Here is a 22,427-nt window from a genome sequence, read left to right as displayed (position 1 = left end):
ATATGGGCGGATCTAAACTCCACCCCTCTCTGTGTTGATTGGCTTAAAATGACATAGCCAATACGCTTTTCCGGGTTAACTGGTATGCTTGGTGTTTCCTTGGCAATATTTGTTTACAGTTCTAGATTTTTCTTTTTTTTTTTTTTTTTTAAATTGCGGTCAGCGATTTGTCATGTGATTTTTGTTTTCAGAAAAACATCTTTGTCATGACAGATTGAATTGTTGTTAAATGTCACCTGACAACGAATGCTTTTGTATATATTAAAACAGTAAAAAATAAATAAATAAAGTACATGTAGGAGGGATGTCACAACAATGAATCACCGGTTTACAAAGAGATTACAAATGTCTTGTTGCTTTTCTTGTTTGGTTTGCGTAACTAATACTATGTGGAGGTAGAAAACGCAAAGTGTTTCTACAGACAAAAGCAAAACAGTGAATTCAAACAAAATAAGAAATTGGGGAAAATTAACAAACAATTAAAACAACACATATTTTGTAGTAAATACCAAGTAAAGGCTTGAAAAAACGTTTTATCACACCATCCCTTTTTTGAGGGAAAGAAAACAAACAAACAAAAGAATCTGCTGGCTGTAAATTGCTAATGCTATCCAGTCATATAAGTGTTAAGGCCAATATGTGACCTGTCTCCCACTGTGACACAAACTTCAATACAAGAGCAGTGAATTTAGGCCAAATGTGTATTTTTATTACAAACTAACCACAGCCTGTCCAGCTTAATTCAGTTTTTATACAAATAAATACGTTTACATAAATATGTAACTGTTTTATGCACCGTACAAACAGTATAAACAGTTCCTGTTATTACTGTGCCCAACCTGCAGTATGTTCCCCAACCACCAGGGGGAGCTGGTGGAGCAGAGCTGAAAATGATTAACAGATTAAATGCCATGCTGAGGCTGTCATTTTTAGCATCTACATGGATGTTAAAAATCACCCACAATAATTATTTTATCTGAGCTGAGAACTAAATCAGATATAAAGTCTGAGAAATCAGAGAGAAACTCTGTAAGGCCCAGGTGAACGATAGATGATAACAAGTAAGACTGGTTTCTGAGTTTCAACATAAGCAGCAGTACTCTTGGCAAAGTGTGTAGTTCTTGGGACCAAACCTGTTGCTGCTGGGATGTTGTTCAACGTCACATTCTTTGTGGGGTACCAAAATATGGAGATGGAGAAGTCCATCCCACTGCTGCTTTATCTATCTCCAGTCCAGTGTCATCTTCTGTTTCTTTTCTACCTACCAAAAGTTAACCCACTGATTAAAATGTTATCCAAGTGTGAGTGTGCAAGTTGGAAAAAGACAAGGACAAAAGACAAAGGGGGCGCACACAAGTCCAAAACATAAATGAAGAGTTCACAGAGTTGGCCAGAAATGGGACAAGATCTAGGGCCAGTGACAGACCCGAGATGTGAGGGCTGGCTGGGAGGCTAGCATCGGAGACCCTCAAATGGCTCTACTGGACACCAGCACACCTCAGGCATTATGAACGATGGCGGGACAACTCTCAGCGTGGCTTAGGAGTGTGGTGGAAGGGAGAAGGCGGGTGACTGGGGGGCACGCGGACAAACCAGAGCTTCAAGCAAAGAAGGGCGACTGTCAAGCAAAGAGGCTTGAGTATAAGGCTGGGGTGGTGAGGACGATGAGCTGGAAGGTACAGGAGAGTCTGCTGTGAAGATCCTGTAAAGATAAATTTTAATGCTTCATGAAATATTATCATCAGCCTCTTTTAAGCAATACAGCTAGACTGTCATAGCTGGCTTTGGGTCCCTTCATCCTCACGATGTTTCTGTTAAAAGAAGTTAAATAATGAGTCAGTCTGAGGGCACAAGAAGCAACAACGTGTTTGTGTTTGGTTCTCACTTTTTGTTTCTGAACCAGGCGATGGGAAAAATATCCTGCAAAAGCAGCAACTGATATTAAGGCCATGAAAGCGCCGCCCACAAAGACCCTGGAACGACCTACTGATGTAGAAATGAACAAGGTCAAAACAAACATACAGTTTAGAAAAAAAACTTCACAAAAATAGAAACGATGCAGAGAACAGTTGGAGTGTTTTCTCACCATTTCTCTGAGTCACATCTTGAGGATCAGGAGTTTGGAGGTTTCTAGGAAGCAGCAGCATGTCCATCGTCGAGGTTTCAGAGACAGTTGGATCTAAAAGAGACACATAGTCAGCGTCTGTTTGTAAAATGAGGCTGAAACTTTGAAAATGGCTAAAAAAAACCCAAACAAATCTTCTCACCGACTACAAGTTCAACAACAGCAGCTTTCACTCTGCTCTGCAGCTTGGGGATGAAACATCTGTATCTGCCGTTGTCTTCCTCCGACACGTTCAGGATCTTCAGTGAAATGTTCCCGTGTTTCATGTCGTCCATGAACAGCTCCGTCCTCCTGAAGTACGAGGCCATCTTCATGTCGGGGACCTCCTGCCTGTCCCTGTACAAGTGAACGTACTCCACTCGGCTCAGACGGTCCGACGGGTCGGGCTTCAGGTCGGGTTTGGACCACTCCACCGTCAGACCCTGGACATCGAACATGGGCTCCAGGTGACACGGCAGGATGACATCATCACCCGGAGCAGCAACGATTGGAAGATTTGAACCGATCACCAGAACCTCACCTGGAAACAGATGGAAAATTAAAAAGTTAAACCCTTTGAACTCCCACAGACCCTCATGACTAGAAATGTGTTTCTATAAAACATTTCTAGTCACACTGAACATTTTAGGTACAAGTCAGATTTTTGAGGCACACACACACACACACACACACACACACACACACACACACACACACACACACACACATGATAATCTGTTTAAAGGAAATGCAGACGAGGCTCAGTTTACTAATGTTCACAACTCAGAGACATTCAGCTGATAAACTAGACTCAGCTGCTTATTTCCAAGATGGATCCACATATTTGGTCTGACTCAGATTTTGACACCGGACGCCTTTCCTGCAGACACATCAGTTAAAACTGTATGTATGGATGAGATTAGAGAGCAGAAGTTCCTGTGAGTCACTCACACATGGCATTGCTAGCTGCTGAATCATGACCAGAGTATCTGATTAGTTTGGTTAGTCTTATAAGATGAGTTATTAAAGTCAAAGCTCCTCGTTTGATTTATTATCAAATCAGCTTGAACCAGACTGTAGAGCATGTTTCACTTACAGTCAGAGCTCTCTTACTTTAGTACACTAAAGCTGTGTGGTTCTACTTCATGCTAGGCTCAGTGACTCTGCCTCAGATAACCTGTAACAGAGCAGTGATAAAAAAACAAACAAAAACAATAACTGAGTGTTAATAAAACCTTCAGTGCTCCACCCAAACCTTTAAACCCAACTCTAATCGGCTGTTTTTACTCCACCCTTCACATCCTCCTCATACACCCTCTAAATGAAGTCGTTTCCACTCAGTGATGATAGAACACCAGCTCAGTACAATACAGACTTCAGAAACAAAAAACGCTCTATTATATTTTTTAAACATAATTTTGTTTTGTTTTTTAATTCTGCTGCATTAACAGAAGCAGCAGTCTGGCAAGTTCACACTCACACAGTCCACCTGCTATATTAACGGGGGAAAGCCGCAATTCACAGGGGCGAACCTGAATCATCTCGTTTAAACTTCTTTCCGTGTCAGTAAGTCACCGATAACTGTCATCGCTCACAGCGACACAGAGAAGAAAACACAGCTGTGAGTAACGTTTACCTCGAACCGGAGTCCACACGCTGAAAGCCGAGCACAGGATAAAAGTCCACAGCGAGGCAGAGAGCGGGCTGCACACAGACATCGCAGAGAGAGCACGGACTGAGTCAGTCAGGTCTGTGTTTCTGCCTCCCGCTCAGTCAAAGCGAGACTGGCTTTAAATTCCCGCCCCGCATCACTCGTCTGTGATTGGTTGAATACAGCAGTGCGTGCGCGATTTAACAGGTGGTCAGGCTAACTGGTGATATTCGTTTGCGCTCTTAATATATGAATGAATAAATAAATAAATCTTACAATTCATCGTGTCTATCAGAAAACTCACTGCGCTCATGATCGCACATAAACATGTTTTTGACTCTAGCAATTTAATGCCAGAATTTTTAAATCAGGAACTCCAAACGTGAAACATCCAGAAACATCTGGAAACACCCGGAGCCTTGACCCGTTAACGTTCGTTATCAAACAACATGATCACCAGATCAGTTGTTCTTTGTTGTTAACAATAATTACTCATTGCTATAGAAAAGCTCGGACCACGGAAATGTTAGAAAAAAACATGATCTATAACAAACAATAATATTTAACTGTAACTCGATGAAGGGGACAAAATAAAGTTTCCAAAGTCTTCAAAAACTCCCATAAATCCCCGCGGTTAACCCCGTGATTATTTTTAGATTCAGCTGGCAGATAAAACAGGTGTTTGTCACAAGCTTCATGACTTTGATGACTCAGAACATTGATGCTAACTCATGCTGCAGGAGAAGATAAAAGCGAACAAAATAAAACCATAAAACTAAAATATTGCTGTGCCTCTTATGATACTGAAAGACAAAATACTGCTGTATTTGCTTTGGTCATCTGTTTGTCTGCCATGATTGTTCTCTCAGCGCTCTGACCCCTCTGAAAATACTGTGTTGATTATATTTTATTTATTTATTTTTACTATGATTTAATCTTTAATCTCACTGTCTTTGGATTCATTTTGAATCAGCTGAAAGTCCCTCTGAACGTCTCCGCTGATGTGTTGATCCTTCTTCTGTGAAATGATTTAAATCATCTGAATATGCGATGTGTTTCACTGCTCTATGGTTAGCTAAAAAAAACTTTAACAGATCCTGATATGAAGTCAGATCTCAGCATTTCTTTTTATCGGTGTAACGTTGTGAGTGTGCAGACAGGCTCTGGATTTACCCACACCTACGTGTCTAGACACAAGCAAATTCAAAGGGATGTTATTTGTAAGTCACTGATTCTTAAAGTAAAAGTTACTTTTTTACTTCTATTTTTTTTTTTTTTTTTTACTTTAAGACTGTTTTGGTGGAGGAATTAACAACAACTCCCATGATGCATTGCATCAACGTATCCATCTGAGACCCTGTGTGGGTCTACTATGTGAACACTTAACACGGGTTCACGAACAAATCAGCTAAGTTCAAGATGTCACTGCGGATCGTCTGTAGCCTGAATAACGATCATTAACTCTCAACTCTTCATGGTCTTCATGATGGTGACGATGAAGAGTTCTGAGCAACGCTGTGTGATCCTCGAACTTTTGGTATCGACTCAATACTGATTAACTACAGTATTGCCAACACCAGTACCAATACTTTCAAATTATAAAGTCAGCTTCCTCAAAGTTGAAAAACGGACTCAAGGCATTCTTGACTTTTACTGCATTTAATGGACACAAGTGGCACCAACCATACCATTTGAACTGTACAAACAACATAGAGTGATCAGTTTTCACAATAAGTTGCTATCATAGAGAATAAACAATAAAGCATATTATTCAACAACATAAAAAACATTCACAATTTGACCTTTACAATGACCAACATAAACTTGACAGTTCTGTCACAAACAAACATCTAATTTTTCTACAAACATATAAAACACAAATTGCAAACCTCATTGGCCGCATGAACTTGAAGGGGTTAATGAAAACACATCTCGCAGTGCACACTCTTTCCCCATAGCCGGGAAACTTCTTTGCATGCGTCTACATAGCTCTACCACCAGCTGAGAAAGGAAAGCATGCTGCCTTCTACCGAGTGTGACGTGTAAATGAAAATATTGTCAACCTCAAACAACAGACTGAACATTGGTTCCACCCTGGAAACATTCTGTAAAACCTTTAAATGTCTGTTGTTAAACCAAAAATGTATACATTAAATATGATTTATTAAAAAGAAAGTACTTTAATGTATTTATTGTAACTTACACCCATGAAATTACGATAAACCGCATAACTGCTGCTGACGGCAGTCACAAGGGGAGAGCAGTGTGTCATCATCTATGTGCCAACAACACCAACACGAGGATATCATATCGTGCGTCTGAGATGAACCATCAGCAGTTCTGAACACATTTTAATGATCACTAAATCACTGTGACTTGTACTTTCTGTATAAATATGCTTTTTTTCTGAGTGTAGTCTTTTGGTTGTTTTTTTCAACCGTCTCCCTGTGTGTGTATTTGTGTCCATGCTCCCAGATGTTTTGGGTTGCCAGATCGTGATCCTGCAAGTGTTCCTGCGCTGGAGGAAGCCACACCTGCCACTCGTCATCAGCGCCTTATTTAAGAGTGTGGCTGAGCTCCAGTCGGTGCCGATTCTTCCTTCTGACTTGTCAGTACAGCCGCGGTCTGCTATTTTAGAAATCCCTCGCTAAAGTAAGGATCGTCTAGTCATCAATGTGTTTTGTCTTCAGGTATTGGTAGGAGTTTGCTGTTTTCACTATTCACTTTTTATAGACACTTGCACTGTGTGGATCAGGGAGGAAGCGCCACGCCACCCCAGTGCCTGGAACTTGTAAATAGTGATTCATTGTGCACTTTATAAATAAATTCACTGTTCACCACAAGAGTCGTGCATTTGGGTGCTACTTCTCGCCTGCAACTCCATGGTCTGCCACCACAGTCTCTGACAAATTCAGTGACATACAGGACTGAGGACTCGAGTCTGCACCTATGTTAACTGGAACAAAACAAAAACAGTCCTGGAGATGGCTATAAGAGTTATTATAGTTTTGCATTTTCTGACAATTTTTAGATTTTATTTTAGTTAACTAAAATGTCACTCTTTGTTTTTTTTTATATGTAGTTTTAGTTTTTATTTTAGAGGCTTAAGAGTGTTTTTGTATGAGGCCCAGAAACCTAGTTTGTGAGAAGGAGCAAGACGAGGACTACCAGACCTGGCAAATTAAATCCAGGTAGCTCCTCACGTGCATGTTTCCCATCAAACTGTCAGAAACATGAGACTAATGAAAACTTCATCATACATGACATTAATTGAGACATAAAGGAGTAAGAGTGTGTGTATGTGTGTAAAGCAGTAAGAGATGACTGCATCAGACTGAGCTAAGAATAATAAAACTCTGTAGAGCATTTTAATATCTGTGAAACACAAAATAATTCACAAAAATACAAACTTTCATCTAATCAAACAGTTTGAAAACTTCATAAAATGCAAACAGGAAACAACACACAGAAATGATAAATAAATAAATAAATAAATATATATGAGGCACGGAATAATTTATTTATAACGCACTTTAAAAACAAAGTTTACAAAGAGCAGGAAGGAGGTGATTTTAAACATTAAAGACAAATAAAAGAAACACACTAAAGTTCATAAAAAATAAGTAGAACAAATGTCAAGACAAACATTTAAAAATCAAAGACACCATCTCTCTATCTATGGTCAAGTGCATGCTTCACATCAGCGAGGTTAACTGCGAATTTCTATACCAAATAAAAGCTTTTTTAAGTTGACCCCAGAGAAAGATGGTAAGCTGCCCAGTTAGTCAGAAATATACTATAGTGTAAAATTAAATAATCAGCTCAAGTTTTATATAGTCAGTTATTTACAAATAAATACCTGTTATTCATCCATGACTCCTACATAATGTTTGTGCAATCAAAGTAAACATCTGTCAGATTATTATCACATATTTACTGCTTTGCAAACTTCATAAAGTACAAACAAACAAAGAAAACAAAACGAACACACAAAATAGAAAACTTTTTTTTTTAAAGTAAATACTTTCCTCAGCAGAGCTTCGTGCTCTCATTCTATTTATGATGATAATAACTTACATGTAACGTCTTTCATTTATTTACTGTGTAGATACTGTGTAGCATTCACTCTGTGTTTTATCTGATAGTTGTTAAACACTTTTGTAAAAGTGACCTTGTGATGATCTCAGTGCTGCTGGACTGAAGTGTCTTCCTGTGGCTGCTTGTTTGAATCCCCAACCAAATTGTCAGGATCCAGAAGAGATAAACCAACGCTCTCCACTCCATTAACACCAACAATCCTTTGTGCAAAGCACTAGTAATTGTTATGACTTTGGATCCCCTGGTCCCCCGAATGCTTCTATTAAAAGAAGTTTAATAATGAGTCAGTCTGACGGCACAAGAAGCAAAAACATGTTTGTGTTTGTTTCTGATGTACCTTTTGTGTGATGGCGAGAGAAATAAGCAGCAAGTGCAGCGACTACAAGTAAAGAAACAGTGATGATGATGGAGATCAGCACAGCGACCCTGGACCGACCTGCTGAGGTGAAAAAAGGTCACCACAAATGGACCAAAAACGTCACCAAAACAGAAATGATGCAGAGATAAATCTGGATTTTTTTTCCTCACTGTTTCTCTGAGTCGTGTCCTCAGGATCTGGAGTTTGGACGTTTCTGGGATGCAGTGGTGTCTCTGTCAATGAGATTTTCCAGTAGTTTGGGTCTAAAAGACACAAAAAAACATAAGAGTCATAAATTGTTAATAAAAATTTGAGTTTGGAACCACAAACATCGCCAAAACAAATCTTCTCACCGACTACAAGTTCAACAACAGCAGCTTTCACTCTGCTCTGCAGCTTGGGGATGAAACATCTGTATCTGCCGTTGTCTTCCTCCGACACGTTCAGGATCTTCAGTGAAATGTTCCCGTGTTTCATGTCGTCCATGAACAGCTCCGTCCTCCTGAAGTACGAGGCCATCTTCATGTCGGGGACCTCCTTCCTGTCCCTGTACAGGTGAACGTACTCCACTCGGCTCAGACGGTCCGACGGGTCGGGCTTCAGGTCGGGTTTGGACCACTCCACTGTCAGACCCTGGACATCGAACGTGGGCGCCAGGTGACACGGCAGGATGACATCATCACCCGGAGCAGCGATGATTGGAAGATTTGAACCAATCACCAGAACCTCACCTGGAAACAGATGGAAAATTAATTCTCCTGAACTCCTGCAGAACTTCCACAGATCTTCAGTGTATAACTCTGTAAAGTGACACACACACAAACACTTGAAGATCTTGAACAGCCAAATGAGTGTTTCCGCTGTTATTCCAGAAATGTTTCTTACTGAGATCAAATTATTTAAAGAAAGAAGTCCTCCTCAGTCTACTGGTAAACAGGACAGGGATCTCAATATCAGGATGTGAATTTACAGCAGAATAAATTAAGCTGAATGCATCCGGTTTAAATGGAGGCATATCTGTGCTGGTTCAGACACACGCAGTGTCAGGGATTCAAAGTTTTGATCATGGGAAACAGTCTGGTCAGTAACTGCTTTAATCTAAACCTGAACAGCTTCCTCTGTGAGTAATCTCTGTAAATAAGTGACATCATCATGAGATCATCAGACAGACAGTAAAATGCTGGGTTCCTGTGGGTACCTGCTGATCCAGAACAATGAAATTACAGTAACCAGACACAGGAAGACAAAAAAAAACCTTAATCCACAGAGACTTTTAACCAAATTCTTCTGAATTAGGTTGTTAAAGCCAAAACTAGCTCATCTGTGGAAAGCCATGATGGACGCATATGTCGGCTAAAAATATTGGAACATAGTGTTAATTCATCCCCTTACCACAATGTATGATGTGGTTTCTGGTGTTTGTGTGGAAACAACAACGCAAATATTCAGTATATTAGGTTTGTGTGACGTTGGTTTAATTCAGTCCTCGTTTGCTGACATTACTTTCCCCCCCCGTAAGGCCATGATTTCTTAAATAAATTCAATGTAATTTAAGAGAATTAAGTTCTACAGTGTGGAGACGTTACCGAGTTGACTGCTGAAGACTTCTGGACTTCTAGAAAGACTTCCTGTACCATCACGGGACGTCGGAATAACTGGAAAAAGAAATTCACAACTTCAGAAGAGATCATGAGAAGATAGAGAAGATTTTATTATACAAGCAGCTGACATCATACACAAAAACATGAAGCCTGAACATGAATATATTTAAAAACAAACAAACAAAAACATATAAACATATGGAAATTAATTAATATAATCTTTTTTTTGCCTTATATTCGGTAATGTTTTATTAAATTGTGATGTTTAATGCTTTCTATATAGATTAGTTAGAAATATTCACAAAATAATTCCTTGACCCTGATAACAGGTGAGATAAAATAATAATAATAATAATAATAGTAATAGTAATAGTAATAGTAATAGTAATAATAATAATAAAGAAACCATACACAAAAGTCCCTATATAATTGAATTTCTTTTATGTCTAGTCATCAGTGATTAACTAACTGGATGTGTGGTGGGGGTTTTCCCAGAAATGACTCAATGATGGAATTAAATCAAGACTGAAAAGAGCAGAGTCATGATTACCAAACAATAAATGAGCTTATGACATGTGTAAATTTACAACTCAGTAGAATATTCTTAGAAAGATCAAATGTGTGTACCATACAAATTAAGCACCCCTTCCCTTCCAAGGTGAACATATCTGTTCAGAACAAAGCAGGAGATCCATAAAAAGGTACAAGTTAATCTAGATTTTCTTCTATGTTCTTATTTTGTACGGTAGGTTCAGGGAGTTTACCTCATAAAACAGTGGAGTAGGACAGTAACTTAAAATCTAACGCAGAATGGAAACTTTAAACTGAAAGCCTGACTAAAAATATTTACAAGAATAAGTGAAACATATGTAAAATCAAGACTTTCACGTGACTGAATTTGATTGGACAAATCAGTCACGTGATCAGGCCTTACAACTGCGCCGAAATGGCATTACGTGATATCAGAGATTATATTTAATGTTTTCTAGCGAGTTCCCACACCGGACATGTTTCCTTATTTCGTTCTTGTTGCTAGGCAGCAATGTGACACACGCGTTTTGTTTACGCTGTGAGAAACAGGTGTGGCGCGTCTGACGTAAATAGGCGTGTCGAACCTTTACACATCTTTAGAATGCTCAGTGGATCATCGCCTTTATCCGACCTACATAACACTCTTATCAACGCTCAAATGGGAAGAAACCGCTTCATACGGGGCAGAACCTGCCTGATAATCACCACAATTTAACATTATTTTACGTCTCAAAAGTAATTAACTGATGTCATTACTCACAGTGACACAAAACAAAGTTGAACTGCTAAAAGGGAATTCGGCTTGTTTATTTCTTGAAAATGTGAATGAAATGTAGCTGTGAGTTTACCTTGAACGGGAGTCCAGACGAGCAAAGCTGAGAACAGGATGAAAGTCCACAGTGAGGAAGAGTCTCCACCCAGCGAGCTGTACACAGACATGGCTCATAGTTATTCTTTGAATGAATAACCCGAATCATCGTGGACCGTTCAAGTAGGCTACTTCTTTAGCTCCGCCCCCCTCTCGCTCTCTTTTCCTTAGTCATTTGACTAGAAACATCTGGAAACACCTGGAGAAAACACGACCAGCCAACACAGTCATGAGCTGGAACACCCTTTCACCCAGTTATGTAGGTCTTACTAAACAAAAGTCCATCACTGAGCTATAAACAAGTGTTGTTCTCCATCACTTTGAACTACAGACATATTTGCGATAAATATACCCCCTGCCCTGATCCTCTGGCTCTTCTGGGTATTTCTGTTTGCAACACTATCACTCCAGGACACTTAGGCTGACCTTAGGAGTAATTTTCAACTGTATCAGATTGCTTTGCATGTTAAGTTGGGCACAAAGATTTCCCTTTTTATAGATATTGTTGGAAGTGCAGCTTCCATCCTTATCAGGGTCGGGAGGGAGCCCATCCCAGCTACCATAGGGCGGGAAACGGAGTGCACCCGTGACAGATCTCCAGTCTGTTGCGGGCCAATACAGAAAGACAGAAAAATTCACACTCACATTGCCTATGAGCAATGTAGAGTCTCCACTTAATGTTTGGACTATGGAAGGAGGCCATACCTAGAGAGAAACCTTTAAATTTCCTTTAACGCTTTGATCTGTATCGGATGCTGGAAAAAAAACTGAACATATTTAAACACAAAACAGTCTTGGTGTTTGGGGATGATTTGTTTCGGTCTAGTTAGCAATGATCAGGGGGGATTTTAACCCTTTAATTTGTCAATCGGAGACGCTTTAAGGTCTCACTGAAGATTTAAGTTCTCTTTAAATACTCAGGTATAACATTTAAATAAGTTCACACAGTGAGACTAAATAAATGTTAAAAGTCCGCTTGTTCATTGTAGCTGTTTTATACTACGTTGCCCATGATGCACCTCGGTATCTGTACTTCCGGTTGGGAACGTGTTCAGCGCAGTTCAGGACAGATGAGAGGTGTGTCGGAGGAGTAACGTATTTACTTGCATTCCTGTGTGAGTTAATACTGTGTGCGTGCTTACCATATGACCACACGAACACCCATATACACACTCACACCCCCTTTACCTGCATGTGAATACTGTAATGCCTCCCTACCAACGCTGTACATCCTGTTGATTTCATCTGCCACCTCCTTAGTAAAGTTATTTGAACTACATCACTGTGGAGTACCATTCCTTCTGACCGAGGACGACTCAGTTGAAGCGTGATCGGCAATCAGTGCAAACATACATTACAATAAATATTCATTAAACATGCTGACAGTGAGGCAGAGGAGTGTTTCTTCTCCAGCCTGAACTTCACATTTTTGTATTGAAGGAGGAAATCCATCAGTTTCACTGCTTGATGTTTCCAAGCAGATCCTCCAGAGTCTGACAGCAGCAACTCTGACTGAAGACGTCTGTAAGAAATATTTCCTGTTTACATCCTCTGATCTTCCACTCTCTGTTTTCTTGTTCTACACTTTCTTTATGTGAAAATGAGCTTGATAGATAAACTGGACATGGTCTTGAGCTGGGGTCAAAGTTCAAATTAGGCTCACTTCCTGTTATAGAAGATGATCTTGGTGCTGCTGGGCCCGAGTGTCTCCCGGTGGCTGTTGGTTTGAATCCAACCTGACTGAAGATCCAGTAAAAATAAAAAGTGTTTTTCTCATTTGCCTCTGGCTGTTTCTGATTTTAAAAAAACAGTTGAAAAGATTTTTTTTTTTAAATCCAATTAAGTCTGATGGCAAGAATCGACATTATTTGTTTGTTTGTTTCTTACTTTTAATGTCTAAAAAAATGCACTAATAGAATTATGCAAAGAAAGCAGCGACAGCAGCAACGGACATGAAGGCGATGACAATGATGACCACAGAGACCCTGGTGATGTCAAAAAAGGAAAAAAGGTAAATGCACAAAAATGTCACCCAAACAGAAATAATGAGGAGAAGAGCTGGATTGTTATCTCACCGTTTCTTAGAGTTTTGTCCTGATGATCTTGCGTTTGGAGCGACGTCTCTGCCGTTGAGGTTTTAACGTGGTTTGGATCTAAAAGTCACGAAAAAAAAAATAAAATGAAACTGAAGGTTTGTAATGGTACAGAAAAAACACACAAAACTGTTTGGAACCACAAACATGACCAAAACAAATCTTCTCACCGACTACAAGTTCAACAACAGCAGCTTTCACTCTGCTCTGCAGCTTGGGGATGAAACATCTGTATCTGCCGTTGTCTTCCTCCGACACGTTCAGGATCTTCAGTGAAATGTTCCCGTGTTTCATGTCGTCCATGAACAGCTCCGTCCTCCTGAAGTACGAGGCCATCTTCATGTCGGGGACCTCCTTCCTGTACCTGTACAGGTGAACGTACTCCACTCGGCTCAGACGGTCCGACGGGTCGGGCTTCAGGTCGGGTTTGGACCACTCCACCGTCAGACCCTGGACATCGAACATGGGCTCCAGGTGACACGGCAGGATGACATCATCACCCGGAGCAGCAACGATTGGAAGATTTGAACCAATCACCAGAACCTCACCTGAAAACAGGCAGAAAATTAATTCTCCTGAACTCCTACAGAATTTCCACAGATCCTCAGATCGTCAGTGTATAACTCTATAAAGTTACACACAGAAGACCTGAACATCATGAACAGGCCCATGAGTCTTTGTGGTGTTACTGCAGAGGTGTTTCTGGGACTAAATTATTGAATGAAACAAGTCCTCCTCAATATGTTTCCAAAACCAACAGAGAACTCATGGGAGATTTGTTTCACCCTAAAGCCTTGTTTAGTTCTAATAAGTGATGCCGAGTCAGTGGAATTAAGGAGCCTGGGACCTGGTAAACCTCAGTTCAGAGTTCACATGAGCTGAGGTTGTGTATAAACCTCAGCTCATGTGTCCATAAGGACCCATATGATCACAGGGTGACAGTGACATTACACATCATCATAGGTCACAACACCACTGAAGGTTCAATATGTGGGACTCTGTCAGCTTTTATACGTGAAGAAACTGGAATACAAGCTCAATAAAGTCAGGTTCTGCCATTTCTATCTTTGAAAGACTTCAAGAAAATAAATTTCTCTGGCCCATAACACTCACTATACGTTTGAGAGATTTCAGACATAACCAATGAGTATTTCTTAGTTTTAGTGATTCCTCTTTAGAGAGACGGCCCTTTAGGGATTAACCATGCAAATAAACAGGTCGAGTTTCTGAGTTCTGTCAATTTCGTTGAACTTCTATTCTTTATCACCTCTTCAAAAACAAAAGCATCCATCAAGTTTTTGAAGGAAGCCACAAGTAACAAAACTGGTTTAACACATGAAAAAGTTGGATTACCTTCTTCAAAACTGTTCAACACTGCGGCTTTAATTTCATTAATTTGTTAATCAAATGCTCGTGATAACCCTCCCAGGCCAGAGACATGTCAACCGTTAGACATGACAAGGAAAGGCAAAGGTTTTTTGTTTGTTTCAGCTCCAGTTTAAACAGAATCACCTTTGTCTTCTTCCATTTCTTCAGTCTTTGGGGTACTAAGAGTTACAAGATGAGATGAAGAAACAGCAAGAAGCAGAGAGCGTTTAAAAGTACAAAACAGAGCTGTTTTCACATTTAACTCATAAGCTGTCTTTGTGGAGGATGTGTAGCACAGCAGGGTAGAAGCCTAACCGATTAACACAAATGGATGTCTGCGTATATCAGGCAATAACTGATTATTGGTGGTTATTCAAACATGATCTACATGGCAGATAAACAACAAAGTCACCAAAATCACCAGAGCTGCTTATATTTGGAAAGTCCAAATGTCATCTAAGCATTTAAAACAAATGAGTTGTTATTAAATGTCACAACGTCCTTTTCTTCAGTCACATCAATTCTGAGCTGATTAACTGATGAAATACTTTACAACAATTCTCCGTGACTCACTGACTGACTCATGGGACGGATACGTATTGAAGCCCGTTTGCAATAAAAAAAAATCAAACAAACAAACAAACAAAAACAACCCAAAAATCAAGTATCTAAAATCGAAATTTCGAGTTACTTTTCTCAACATTTCGAGAAAATAACTCGAGTTATAGATCCTTTTTTTCCTTAGTGGTGGTAACGGGCTTCCATAGATATGGGATGGGTGGATGGATACGGCCAGATGCGGCTTCTAAGTCTCTCTTTTTTTTCAGCGGACGGTTTTAACGTTTACCGGGAGATCTCCACACCTGTCAGATGTTGGTGCCAAACAGCAAAGTATAGCACGTGTCTTCTATTACACTTTAATCACGCGCGGCCCTGCAGTATTAACAGAGACACCACGTTCACACTCACACTTTCAGCCTGTTCAGTGTTGTCCGTTATAATTAATCCTCTGTGAGCGCTTAAACGGGGTAAAGCCGCTCATCGCAAAGGAGAGCCTGCTTAAATCATCTCGTTGAAACTTCTTTCCGTGTCAAAGTAACTCACTGATAACTGTCATCACTCACAGCGACACGGAGAAGAAGAACACACAGCTGTGAGCTGACAGTAACGTTTACCTCCAGCCAGAGTCCACACGCTGAAAGCCGAGCACAGAATAGAAGTCCACAGTCCACAATAGAAGTCAGACATGGTGCACAGAACACGGAGTCCGTGGATTAATTAATCAAACCTGAGGTTGTCTGTGCTCCTGCCTCGATCTCACTGGATGTATGTATGAATGACCTGTTAGTCTTCAAATATCCAGATACGGTAACGAGCAATGTTCCCTCTAAGCTGCGCGCGTGCGCAATTGCTCACTGCTGCTGGCACGGTCTCTGCGCACAGAAAATCTGCGTTGCGCAAAAAAAAAATCTAACCTGAATTGAAATTAATATTAAAACTTTAACAATTCTGTTTTGCAGTGCTAGTCAGTAAGTGACTGGCTGCTTAGAACGATGCCACCTTATCCTAGTCCAGCCAATAATGCGATGGTTGAGATGTGAGAGATTTGCGACGTTTAGCGCAAATCTTGTGTAGTTGTCACACAGCGGAAATTTGTGTTTTGATGTTTTATCAATCTGTGTATTGGTACATAGTGTTGATTTTATTTGCATGATTTTATTGGGATATTTATATTGCATGTTTGTTTATTGATATTTATACTGCATGGTTTTAACCTCATATTTATATTTGTGTTAATGTTATACCATGTTCCTTTAACCCACTGTGGACTAAACAGTCAATTGTAGGCACCTGTGAGGTGGGGGCGTTCCCCAAGGTGGCCTATCAGCCGCCAGGTTGACCTATTAAAGGGGATGGTGAGCGCAGAGACAAGAGGAGAGAGGAGTGACGCACGAAGGGTGAGGAGGCGAAAAAGGAACGTGTGCACCCCCGCATGTGGAACGAATTACTGCCTGACTGTGGGGTGCCGCGAGTTGTTCGGCGATCCAGTCCTAACGGCAGGAATGGCAACAGGGGGTGGCGATGGCTGCAATGCACGACAGGGCAGGGATGCCCCTCTGCCTGCATCTGACGGTGAGACGAGGGAGGCCGTGTTCAGGTGTGGAGTGGGGCGGGATTATGCGGCGACGCGCTGTTAGGAGGAGACAGGTCCGCGATAGGAGCCCCCTCCCTGGTCTGTTGCTGACGAGTTTTACCATACTGGAAGAGAAGTTCCTCTCCTGTCTCTTTCATATAAGGACCATTCGCCCATGTGTGGCTGGACTGTGGGATTATGGGACTATGGGAGAGTAATTTTGGTATATAGAACACATGTTTTAGCCTTGTTTTAATATTGTATAGTTATTTCTGCCGGCAGGGTTTTTAGCGGGTTGCAACACTACTTTTATTGTATACGGGGAATTTTATCTTGTATTTGTGACTCTGGCTGTGTTTTTTTTATTATGGAAATAAATGGTGTTTGAAGCCAGCTTAGTTTCTGTGCCCTGAGCGCTGACCCACCCACTCCCCTTTGCGCTTGTATGTATACCAGACGTGGTGGTGGTGAAGATTTAGGTCCACCAGTCTTAGCGGCTACATAGTTAGTGTGTAGTGTAGTCAATAGTTTAGTTGTGTGTGTCAGAACAAGGAGGCGACTGCTGAATACTGCTTTTCATTTTTCAATCTATACCGGTACACATACCAGCCAAACAATTTGCGTTATGGAACAGAATGATTTCGGGATTTATATGGAAGGGCCGTAAACCCAGAGTTAGATATATAACATTGCAACTACCTAAGGAACGGGGTGGACTTTCCCTCCCAAACCTAGAAAGCTATTTTAAAGCAGCACAATTAAGATACTTAATTTATTGGTGTGATCCTTTGTATGAAGCAAAATGGAAATATTTAGATGTGACACAATTAAAATCACCACTACAGACAATATTAGGAGATAAAAAATTATATTTGGAACAGAAAAATAATTTAAACGAATGGACTAAAACTCCTTTAAAGATATGGTTTGATGAATGCAAAAGCCTTAAATCAGGAGCTGGAATTAAACTCAGATGGGTCACACAGGCACTGCCTGAGGTGTCAAATGACTATAAAGGAAGTACAACAACACCTGTGGTCTCTAGATAGTATTGACCGTCAACTCTGCAAGGGAATTTTTTTTTACAACTGTCAACTGTTGAACACTGAGATTGGGGAGCTTACTCGAGTCCCTGAAACAGAACACTGGACATGTTTCACATGCGTCATGCTGAGTCACTGGTGAGTCTATGTGGCAATTAGAGGAAGCGATGTTTGTGCTTCTTTAGTTCAGTCTCGGGTTTCAGATCACTTGGTAAAACCATAAAGTCAGCTGACTACAGAGGCGAGGGTGTGGATTTTTTAAAATGATACATGTGGAACTAAATGTAAATCTGAAGTAACTGAAGTGCAGCTTTAATGCAAAACACATATCACATCAGACATTTTCATGCTGAGTCATTCTGTCTTCCTTGCTGTCACTTGCGATTTTTATTTATCCGGTAGAGCAGGAAATCTTCTTTCTTCATCTTTTTGATTCTGGGTGGAGCAGGTGGATGTTTTCTCCTCTCTGTGTAGAAACCAGAGAGAGAGAGTCAGGAGCAGAGAAGCTGCAGATCAGACTGTAAAGATGAATGTTGAGGAGGAAGAAGCTGATGTGTTGTGATGATGTGACGGCATGTTGTCCGAGGTGCTCACAGTATAAATGTGGGAGTAGAAGGACGAGAGCAGCCTGATGTGAGCAGAGAGGAAGCTGCGGGTCAGCACTGCTGTTTTACTACATGTTACTGATCTGAGGGAAGAACTTCAGCATTTTCACGAAAACCACAGTGTTCAGTATAAAAACCTGTGTCACAGTTAATGTGTCATTAAATGTGTCGATTCTGTGTTTGGACGACTTTACAAGAAGTCTGACTAAGTAGAAATGGAAAGTTTCCTTCTTGAAGGAGATGAACTTTGAGCTCTACTGGTCAGATTTACACCAGCATAGCAGGAAAAAAGACTCTGACTGGAGGCTTGATAACATCAGGTGTGTCATCAAACCTGTGACACAAACAGCTTTTCTGCAGGTCAGCCAGCAGATGGCAGCGTTCTCTTAAAGAAAAGCTGCATTTGAACTGCATACACTATGTTGATGATTGACGTCAGGTTTATAATATGCAAACAATAAACAAAGTAAAGGCTCCATTAATATAAATATAGGTTCTCATTGTCAAATGTAACCATGTTACGAGGTAAACAGTGACTTAACATCAAATAGAGGCAAAAAAGAAAACAGTGTCTAAACGTGCTTGAACTTTTTACTTTCACACTCATATTTACAGACGATTTCACACATTCACATATATCACTGTAACTTTACACTCAGTGCAGTAACAAATACATCCATCCAAAATTCTTAAATATAAATATTCTTATAAATAAATATCTGAGGTAATAAAAAAATAAAATATAATAATAAAAAAACATCTGTTTAACTGTGAACCAAAGGAGCTCTGTCATGTTACAGAGCAGGAATAAAGAAGAGTTGGACACAAACATCCTCTGATTTTAGCTCCGTAACTGCAGCAGAAACTACAGTCAGGAGGATTTCTGTCAGTCTGCACAAAGTTTGTAGCTTTAAATGACAAAAAGAGGAAGTTAAGCTTGAGCTCTGCATCAGGATCAAACTGCTTCTTTAAATAAATAACTAGAAACAGTCTGAACATCGAGTCCTGACCAGCAGGAAGTTTCAATTACATTTAATAAATTAACTGTGGCTTTAAAAATGAAGACCAATAAATATCTGAAGTTTCAATCACCTTGTATAAGGTGCTCACAGTGCTGTCATATAAAACTAGCTTTCATAAATAAACACTTTCAGCATCACAATAAGTGACTCTGTTTAAATTACAGCTGCATTAAACATCATTCACAGCAGGTCATTAACACAGTGCAGTAAAGTAATCAGCTTATAACCTGTTTTTGTAACTTCTTCTGTGTCTCCCACACAGTTTTCAGATGAGGGTTTATTTCCATCTTTCCACCTGAGCTGTGTCACAAACGTTCATGGAAATTTCCTTTAATGCTGTGAAATCCTTCCAGTCCTGCTGTTTGGGAATAATTCACTTCAGTCCAGAACAGTGATGATGATCATTTCTTTTACAACATTTTCTTTGTTGAGCTCGATAAATAAACTGGACGAGGCTCGAGTCTTCAGCTGGGGTCAAAGTTCAAAGTGTGTTCTTTGCTAAACCAGAGTAGAAAAGCAGCATAGAAGAACTAGTCCATTTATTCCTTTGAGCAAGCAGCTAGACTGGTAGTGGTTGTTTTTCTGTATCATCATCCTCTGGATGCTTCTGTTGAAAAAGGTAGAATAATGAGTCAGTCTGACGACACAAGAAGCAACAACATGTTTGTGTTTGTTTGTTTCTTACTTTTAGTGTCTGGTGAAAAATGTGTCTGGAGAAATATGCAGCAAAACCAGCGAGAGCCAAAACTAATAATAAGGTGACGACAACGATGACCACAGCGACCCTGGATCGAGCTGCTGATGTAGAAAAGACAAGAAGGTCACCACAAATGCACAAAACCCCAAACAGGGATGATGCAGAGAAGAGTTGGACTGTTTTCTCACCATTTGTTGGAGTCGTGTCCTGAGGATCTGGAGTTTGCAGCGGCGTCTCTGTCGTTGAGGTTTTAGCAAAGTTTGAATCTAAAAGACAAAACAGTCAAAATCTGTTATTAAAATTAGGCTGAAAGTTTGTATTGGGGACAAAAACAACTTTGAGTTTGGAACCACAAACATCAACAAAAATCTCCTCACCGACTACAAGTTCAACAACAGCAGCTTTCACTCTGCTCCGCAGCTTGGGGATGAAACATCTGTATCTGCCGTTGTCTTCCTCCGACACGTTCAGGATCTTCAGTGAAATGTTCCCGTGTTTCATGTCGTCCATGAACAGCTCCGTCCTCCTGAAGTACGAGGCCATCTTCATGTCGGGGACCTCCTTCCTGTCCCTGTACAGGTGAACGTACTCCACTCGGCTCAGCCGGTCCGACGGGTCGGGCTTCAGGTCGGGTTTGGACCACTCCACTGTCAGACCCTGGACATCGAACGTGGGCGCCAGGTGACACGGCAGGATGACATCATCACCCGGAGCAGCGATGATTGGAAGATTTGAACCAATCACCAGAACCTCACCTGGAAACAGATGGAAAATTTAATCTCCTGAACTGCCACCACTATAGACTGAAGACCTGAAAATCAGTAACAGCCCCATCAGTCTCTGTGCTGTTACTTTAGTGTCTCTTAATATACACTACAAAATTTCAGCCATAACCAGTGTGCAGTTGTTGTCAGTGATGGCTGTTTGTTGTTCTGTTACAGACTGACTGAGCCTCGTATGTTCTGTCTGTGGTACTGAAATTCTAACATTTTTAAGTTTTACATAAACAACTTGATTTAATTTGACATCTTTTATTTCATTACTATCATACAGAGCGACTGCTTTGTGTTTACACTGATTCATGCTGATCTTTTGATAATTTGAAACTGATTTGAAACTGATTATTTAACTGCTCCAAATAAAGAAAAATAAGATAAGTTCGGGTTTAATAACCAACTAATTTCATTTATTAAAAATTTTAAACTACAAATCCAGAGGAAACTACAAAACACGCACAGACACCTGATTGGACAAACGAGCCACGTGGGCAGTCAGACGTAATTCCTGATGGGGTCATGATGGCGGGTTGTCAAGCTAATGTGTTTTTATAGAAAACACATTAGCTTGTGGAAACACGTGTAGTCAGCAGCAGCATGTGCGGACTGAATCTGCATCACTCCGGATCAATAAACAGGGTTTTAGTTTCGGCTCACCGGACGTTGTGTTTTGTAACTCTGCTCTTTCTCTCCTCTGACAAACACACGGCTCTCATAAACCTGACATGCTCGCAGACTGCTCGGTGAATCACCGCCATCGTGTCCGTTATAAACAAACCTCACACAGTCAGAACCTGCCTGACAATCTTCTCGTTTTAAGCTTCTTCCGGTTTTAAAGTAACTCACTGACAGCTGTCACACTGTTAGTGACGGACAACACAGCACAGCTGATAACAGTCATTTCAGCTTATTCACATCCGCCAGTTTTTCATTAAAATTCACTGTAATCTGCACTAACACGCAGCTAAAGCTGGACACGTCGGCTTACCTTGTACAGGAGTCCAGACGGACAAAGCCGAGCACAGGAGAAAAGTCCAGAGTGAGAAAAAGTTAGAGTCCTTAAAGTAGAAGTTGTTCAGAGACATGATCGATGATTAAAAGTTCCGTTTTCTGACTGAAGCGCGTTTTTTGGAAAGCTGCAGTCCGATCAGTCCCTGCCTGCTTCGAGCGAATTGAATGAATGAGTTGCGAGGCTCACTCGCTGTTTAAAAATAACTCTAAGTCTCCGCCTACGGAGCGGTGTAACTGAGCCCTAGATGGTTATGAAGTCCCGTGATGTGATTACGCAGGGGAAACCCCACAGTGAAACCTGTCTGTCGCGCTTTGTCGCATCACCGAAATTACTCTGTACTTGGATCATTTCTATAGAAACTCCGAGTCTCAGTTTGTAACTAGTCTGCTCCGTCTCACTTTCTGTTCAGTTTGAAGACTCAGACATTATAATGTGTCTCACTGAGCAAAAATAAAAACAAGCTAAG

General features: G+C 40.6%; 4 protein-coding genes across 8 annotated transcripts; all 4 read right to left on the bottom strand.

Annotated features, from left to right (window-relative positions):
• Positions 1-1,037: 1,037 nt before the first annotated feature.
• Positions 1,038-3,839, bottom strand: LOC113012644 (myelin-oligodendrocyte glycoprotein-like). 4 transcript variants are annotated; one of them, XM_026152964.1, is made up of 5 exons: positions 3,741-3,839; positions 2,268-2,645; positions 2,087-2,179; positions 1,886-1,986; positions 1,038-1,261 (listed from the first exon to the last, which is right to left on the bottom strand). In XM_026152964.1, exons 1-5 carry the CDS (start codon positions 3,820-3,822, stop codon positions 1,223-1,225), a joined length of 693 nt encoding a protein of 230 aa, XP_026008749.1. In that variant the 5' UTR covers positions 3,823-3,839; the 3' UTR covers positions 1,038-1,222. The 4 variants fall into 4 exon arrangements, with proteins under 4 accessions (XP_026008749.1, XP_026008740.1, XP_026008732.1 ...); XM_026152947.1 differs by lacking the exon at positions 1,038-1,261 and adding an exon at positions 1,556-1,702; XM_026152960.1 differs by lacking the exon at positions 1,038-1,261 and adding an exon at positions 1,635-1,811.
• A 3,913-nt stretch (positions 3,840-7,752) lies between these two features.
• LOC113012634 (myelin-oligodendrocyte glycoprotein-like) lies at positions 7,753-11,297 on the bottom strand. Of its 2 annotated transcripts, none has more exons than XM_026152932.1 (6): positions 11,192-11,297; positions 9,798-9,866; positions 8,565-8,942; positions 8,382-8,474; positions 8,191-8,292; positions 7,753-8,112 (listed from the first exon to the last, which is right to left on the bottom strand). In XM_026152932.1, the coding sequence occupies exons 1-6, from the start codon at positions 11,280-11,282 to the stop codon at positions 8,078-8,080; spliced, it is 768 nt and encodes a 255-aa protein (XP_026008717.1). In that variant the 5' UTR covers positions 11,283-11,297; the 3' UTR covers positions 7,753-8,077. The 2 variants fall into 2 exon arrangements, with proteins under 2 accessions (XP_026008717.1, XP_026008724.1); XM_026152939.1 differs by having other exon boundaries at positions 8,191-8,289.
• Positions 11,298-13,078: 1,781 nt separating this feature from the next.
• Positions 13,079-16,055, bottom strand: LOC113018977 (myelin-oligodendrocyte glycoprotein-like). The gene is made up of 4 exons (XM_026162438.1): positions 15,848-16,055; positions 13,475-13,852; positions 13,287-13,364; positions 13,079-13,196 (listed from the first exon to the last, which is right to left on the bottom strand). The coding sequence occupies exons 1-4, from the start codon at positions 15,918-15,920 to the stop codon at positions 13,108-13,110; spliced, it is 618 nt and encodes a 205-aa protein (XP_026018223.1). The 5' UTR covers positions 15,921-16,055; the 3' UTR covers positions 13,079-13,107.
• Positions 16,056-19,027: 2,972 nt separating this feature from the next.
• LOC113018975 (CD276 antigen-like) lies at positions 19,028-22,184 on the bottom strand. Its single transcript, XM_026162435.1, has 5 exons — positions 21,938-22,184; positions 20,551-20,928; positions 20,362-20,439; positions 20,162-20,274; positions 19,028-20,083 (listed from the first exon to the last, which is right to left on the bottom strand). The coding sequence occupies exons 1-5, from the start codon at positions 22,032-22,034 to the stop codon at positions 20,036-20,038; spliced, it is 714 nt and encodes a 237-aa protein (XP_026018220.1). The 5' UTR covers positions 22,035-22,184; the 3' UTR covers positions 19,028-20,035.
• Between the last annotated feature and the right edge of the window lie 243 nt (positions 22,185-22,427).

The sequence above is a fragment of the Astatotilapia calliptera genome, chromosome 3 (genome assembly GCF_900246225.1).
Source record: "Astatotilapia calliptera chromosome 3, fAstCal1.2, whole genome shotgun sequence".
Classification (NCBI taxonomy): domain Eukaryota; kingdom Metazoa; phylum Chordata; class Actinopteri; order Cichliformes; family Cichlidae; genus Astatotilapia; species Astatotilapia calliptera.
The sequence above is the reverse complement of the archived record's forward strand: the minus strand, read 5'-3'. Positions and strand labels throughout refer to the sequence as shown.

Excerpts from the sequence above, each read along its gene's own strand:
- LOC113018975 (XM_026162435.1), bottom strand. The coding sequence starts at position 22,034 with ATGTCTCTGAACAACTTCTACTTTAAGGACTCTAACTTTTTCTCACTC. Across the intron at positions 20,275-20,361 it reads GGACACGACTCCAACAAATG|CAGCTCGATCCAGGGTCGCT; the intron begins GTGAGAAAACAG and ends TTTCTACATCAG. Across the intron at positions 20,084-20,161 it reads TTTTTCACCAGACACTAAAA|AAGCATCCAGAGGATGATGA; the intron begins GTAAGAAACAAA and ends CTTTTTCAACAG.
- LOC113018977 (XM_026162438.1), bottom strand. The coding sequence starts at position 15,920 with ATGTCTGACTTCTATTGTGGACTGTGGACTTCTATTCTGTGCTCGGCT. Across the intron at positions 13,365-13,474 it reads TGTTGTTGAACTTGTAGTCG|ATCCAAACCACGTTAAAACC; the intron begins GTGAGAAGATTT and ends CGTGACTTTTAG. Across the intron at positions 13,197-13,286 it reads GGACAAAACTCTAAGAAACG|GGTCTCTGTGGTCATCATTG; the intron begins GTGAGATAACAA and ends TGACATCACCAG.
- LOC113012644 (XM_026152947.1), bottom strand. The coding sequence starts at position 3,822 with ATGTCTGTGTGCAGCCCGCTCTCTGCCTCGCTGTGGACTTTTATCCTG. Across the intron at positions 2,646-3,740 it reads CGTGTGGACTCCGGTTCGAG|GTGAGGTTCTGGTGATCGGT; the intron begins GTAAACGTTACT and ends ATCTGTTTCCAG. Across the intron at positions 1,987-2,086 it reads AGATGTGACTCAGAGAAATG|TAGGTCGTTCCAGGGTCTTT; the intron begins GTGAGAAAACAC and ends TTTCTACATCAG.
- LOC113012634 (XM_026152932.1), bottom strand. The coding sequence starts at position 11,282 with ATGTCTGTGTACAGCTCGCTGGGTGGAGACTCTTCCTCACTGTGGACT. Across the intron at positions 8,943-9,797 it reads AGTCTTCAGCAGTCAACTCG|GTGAGGTTCTGGTGATTGGT; the intron begins GTAACGTCTCCA and ends ATCTGTTTCCAG. Across the intron at positions 8,475-8,564 it reads TGTTGTTGAACTTGTAGTCG|ACCCAAACTACTGGAAAATC; the intron begins GTGAGAAGATTT and ends TGTGTCTTTTAG.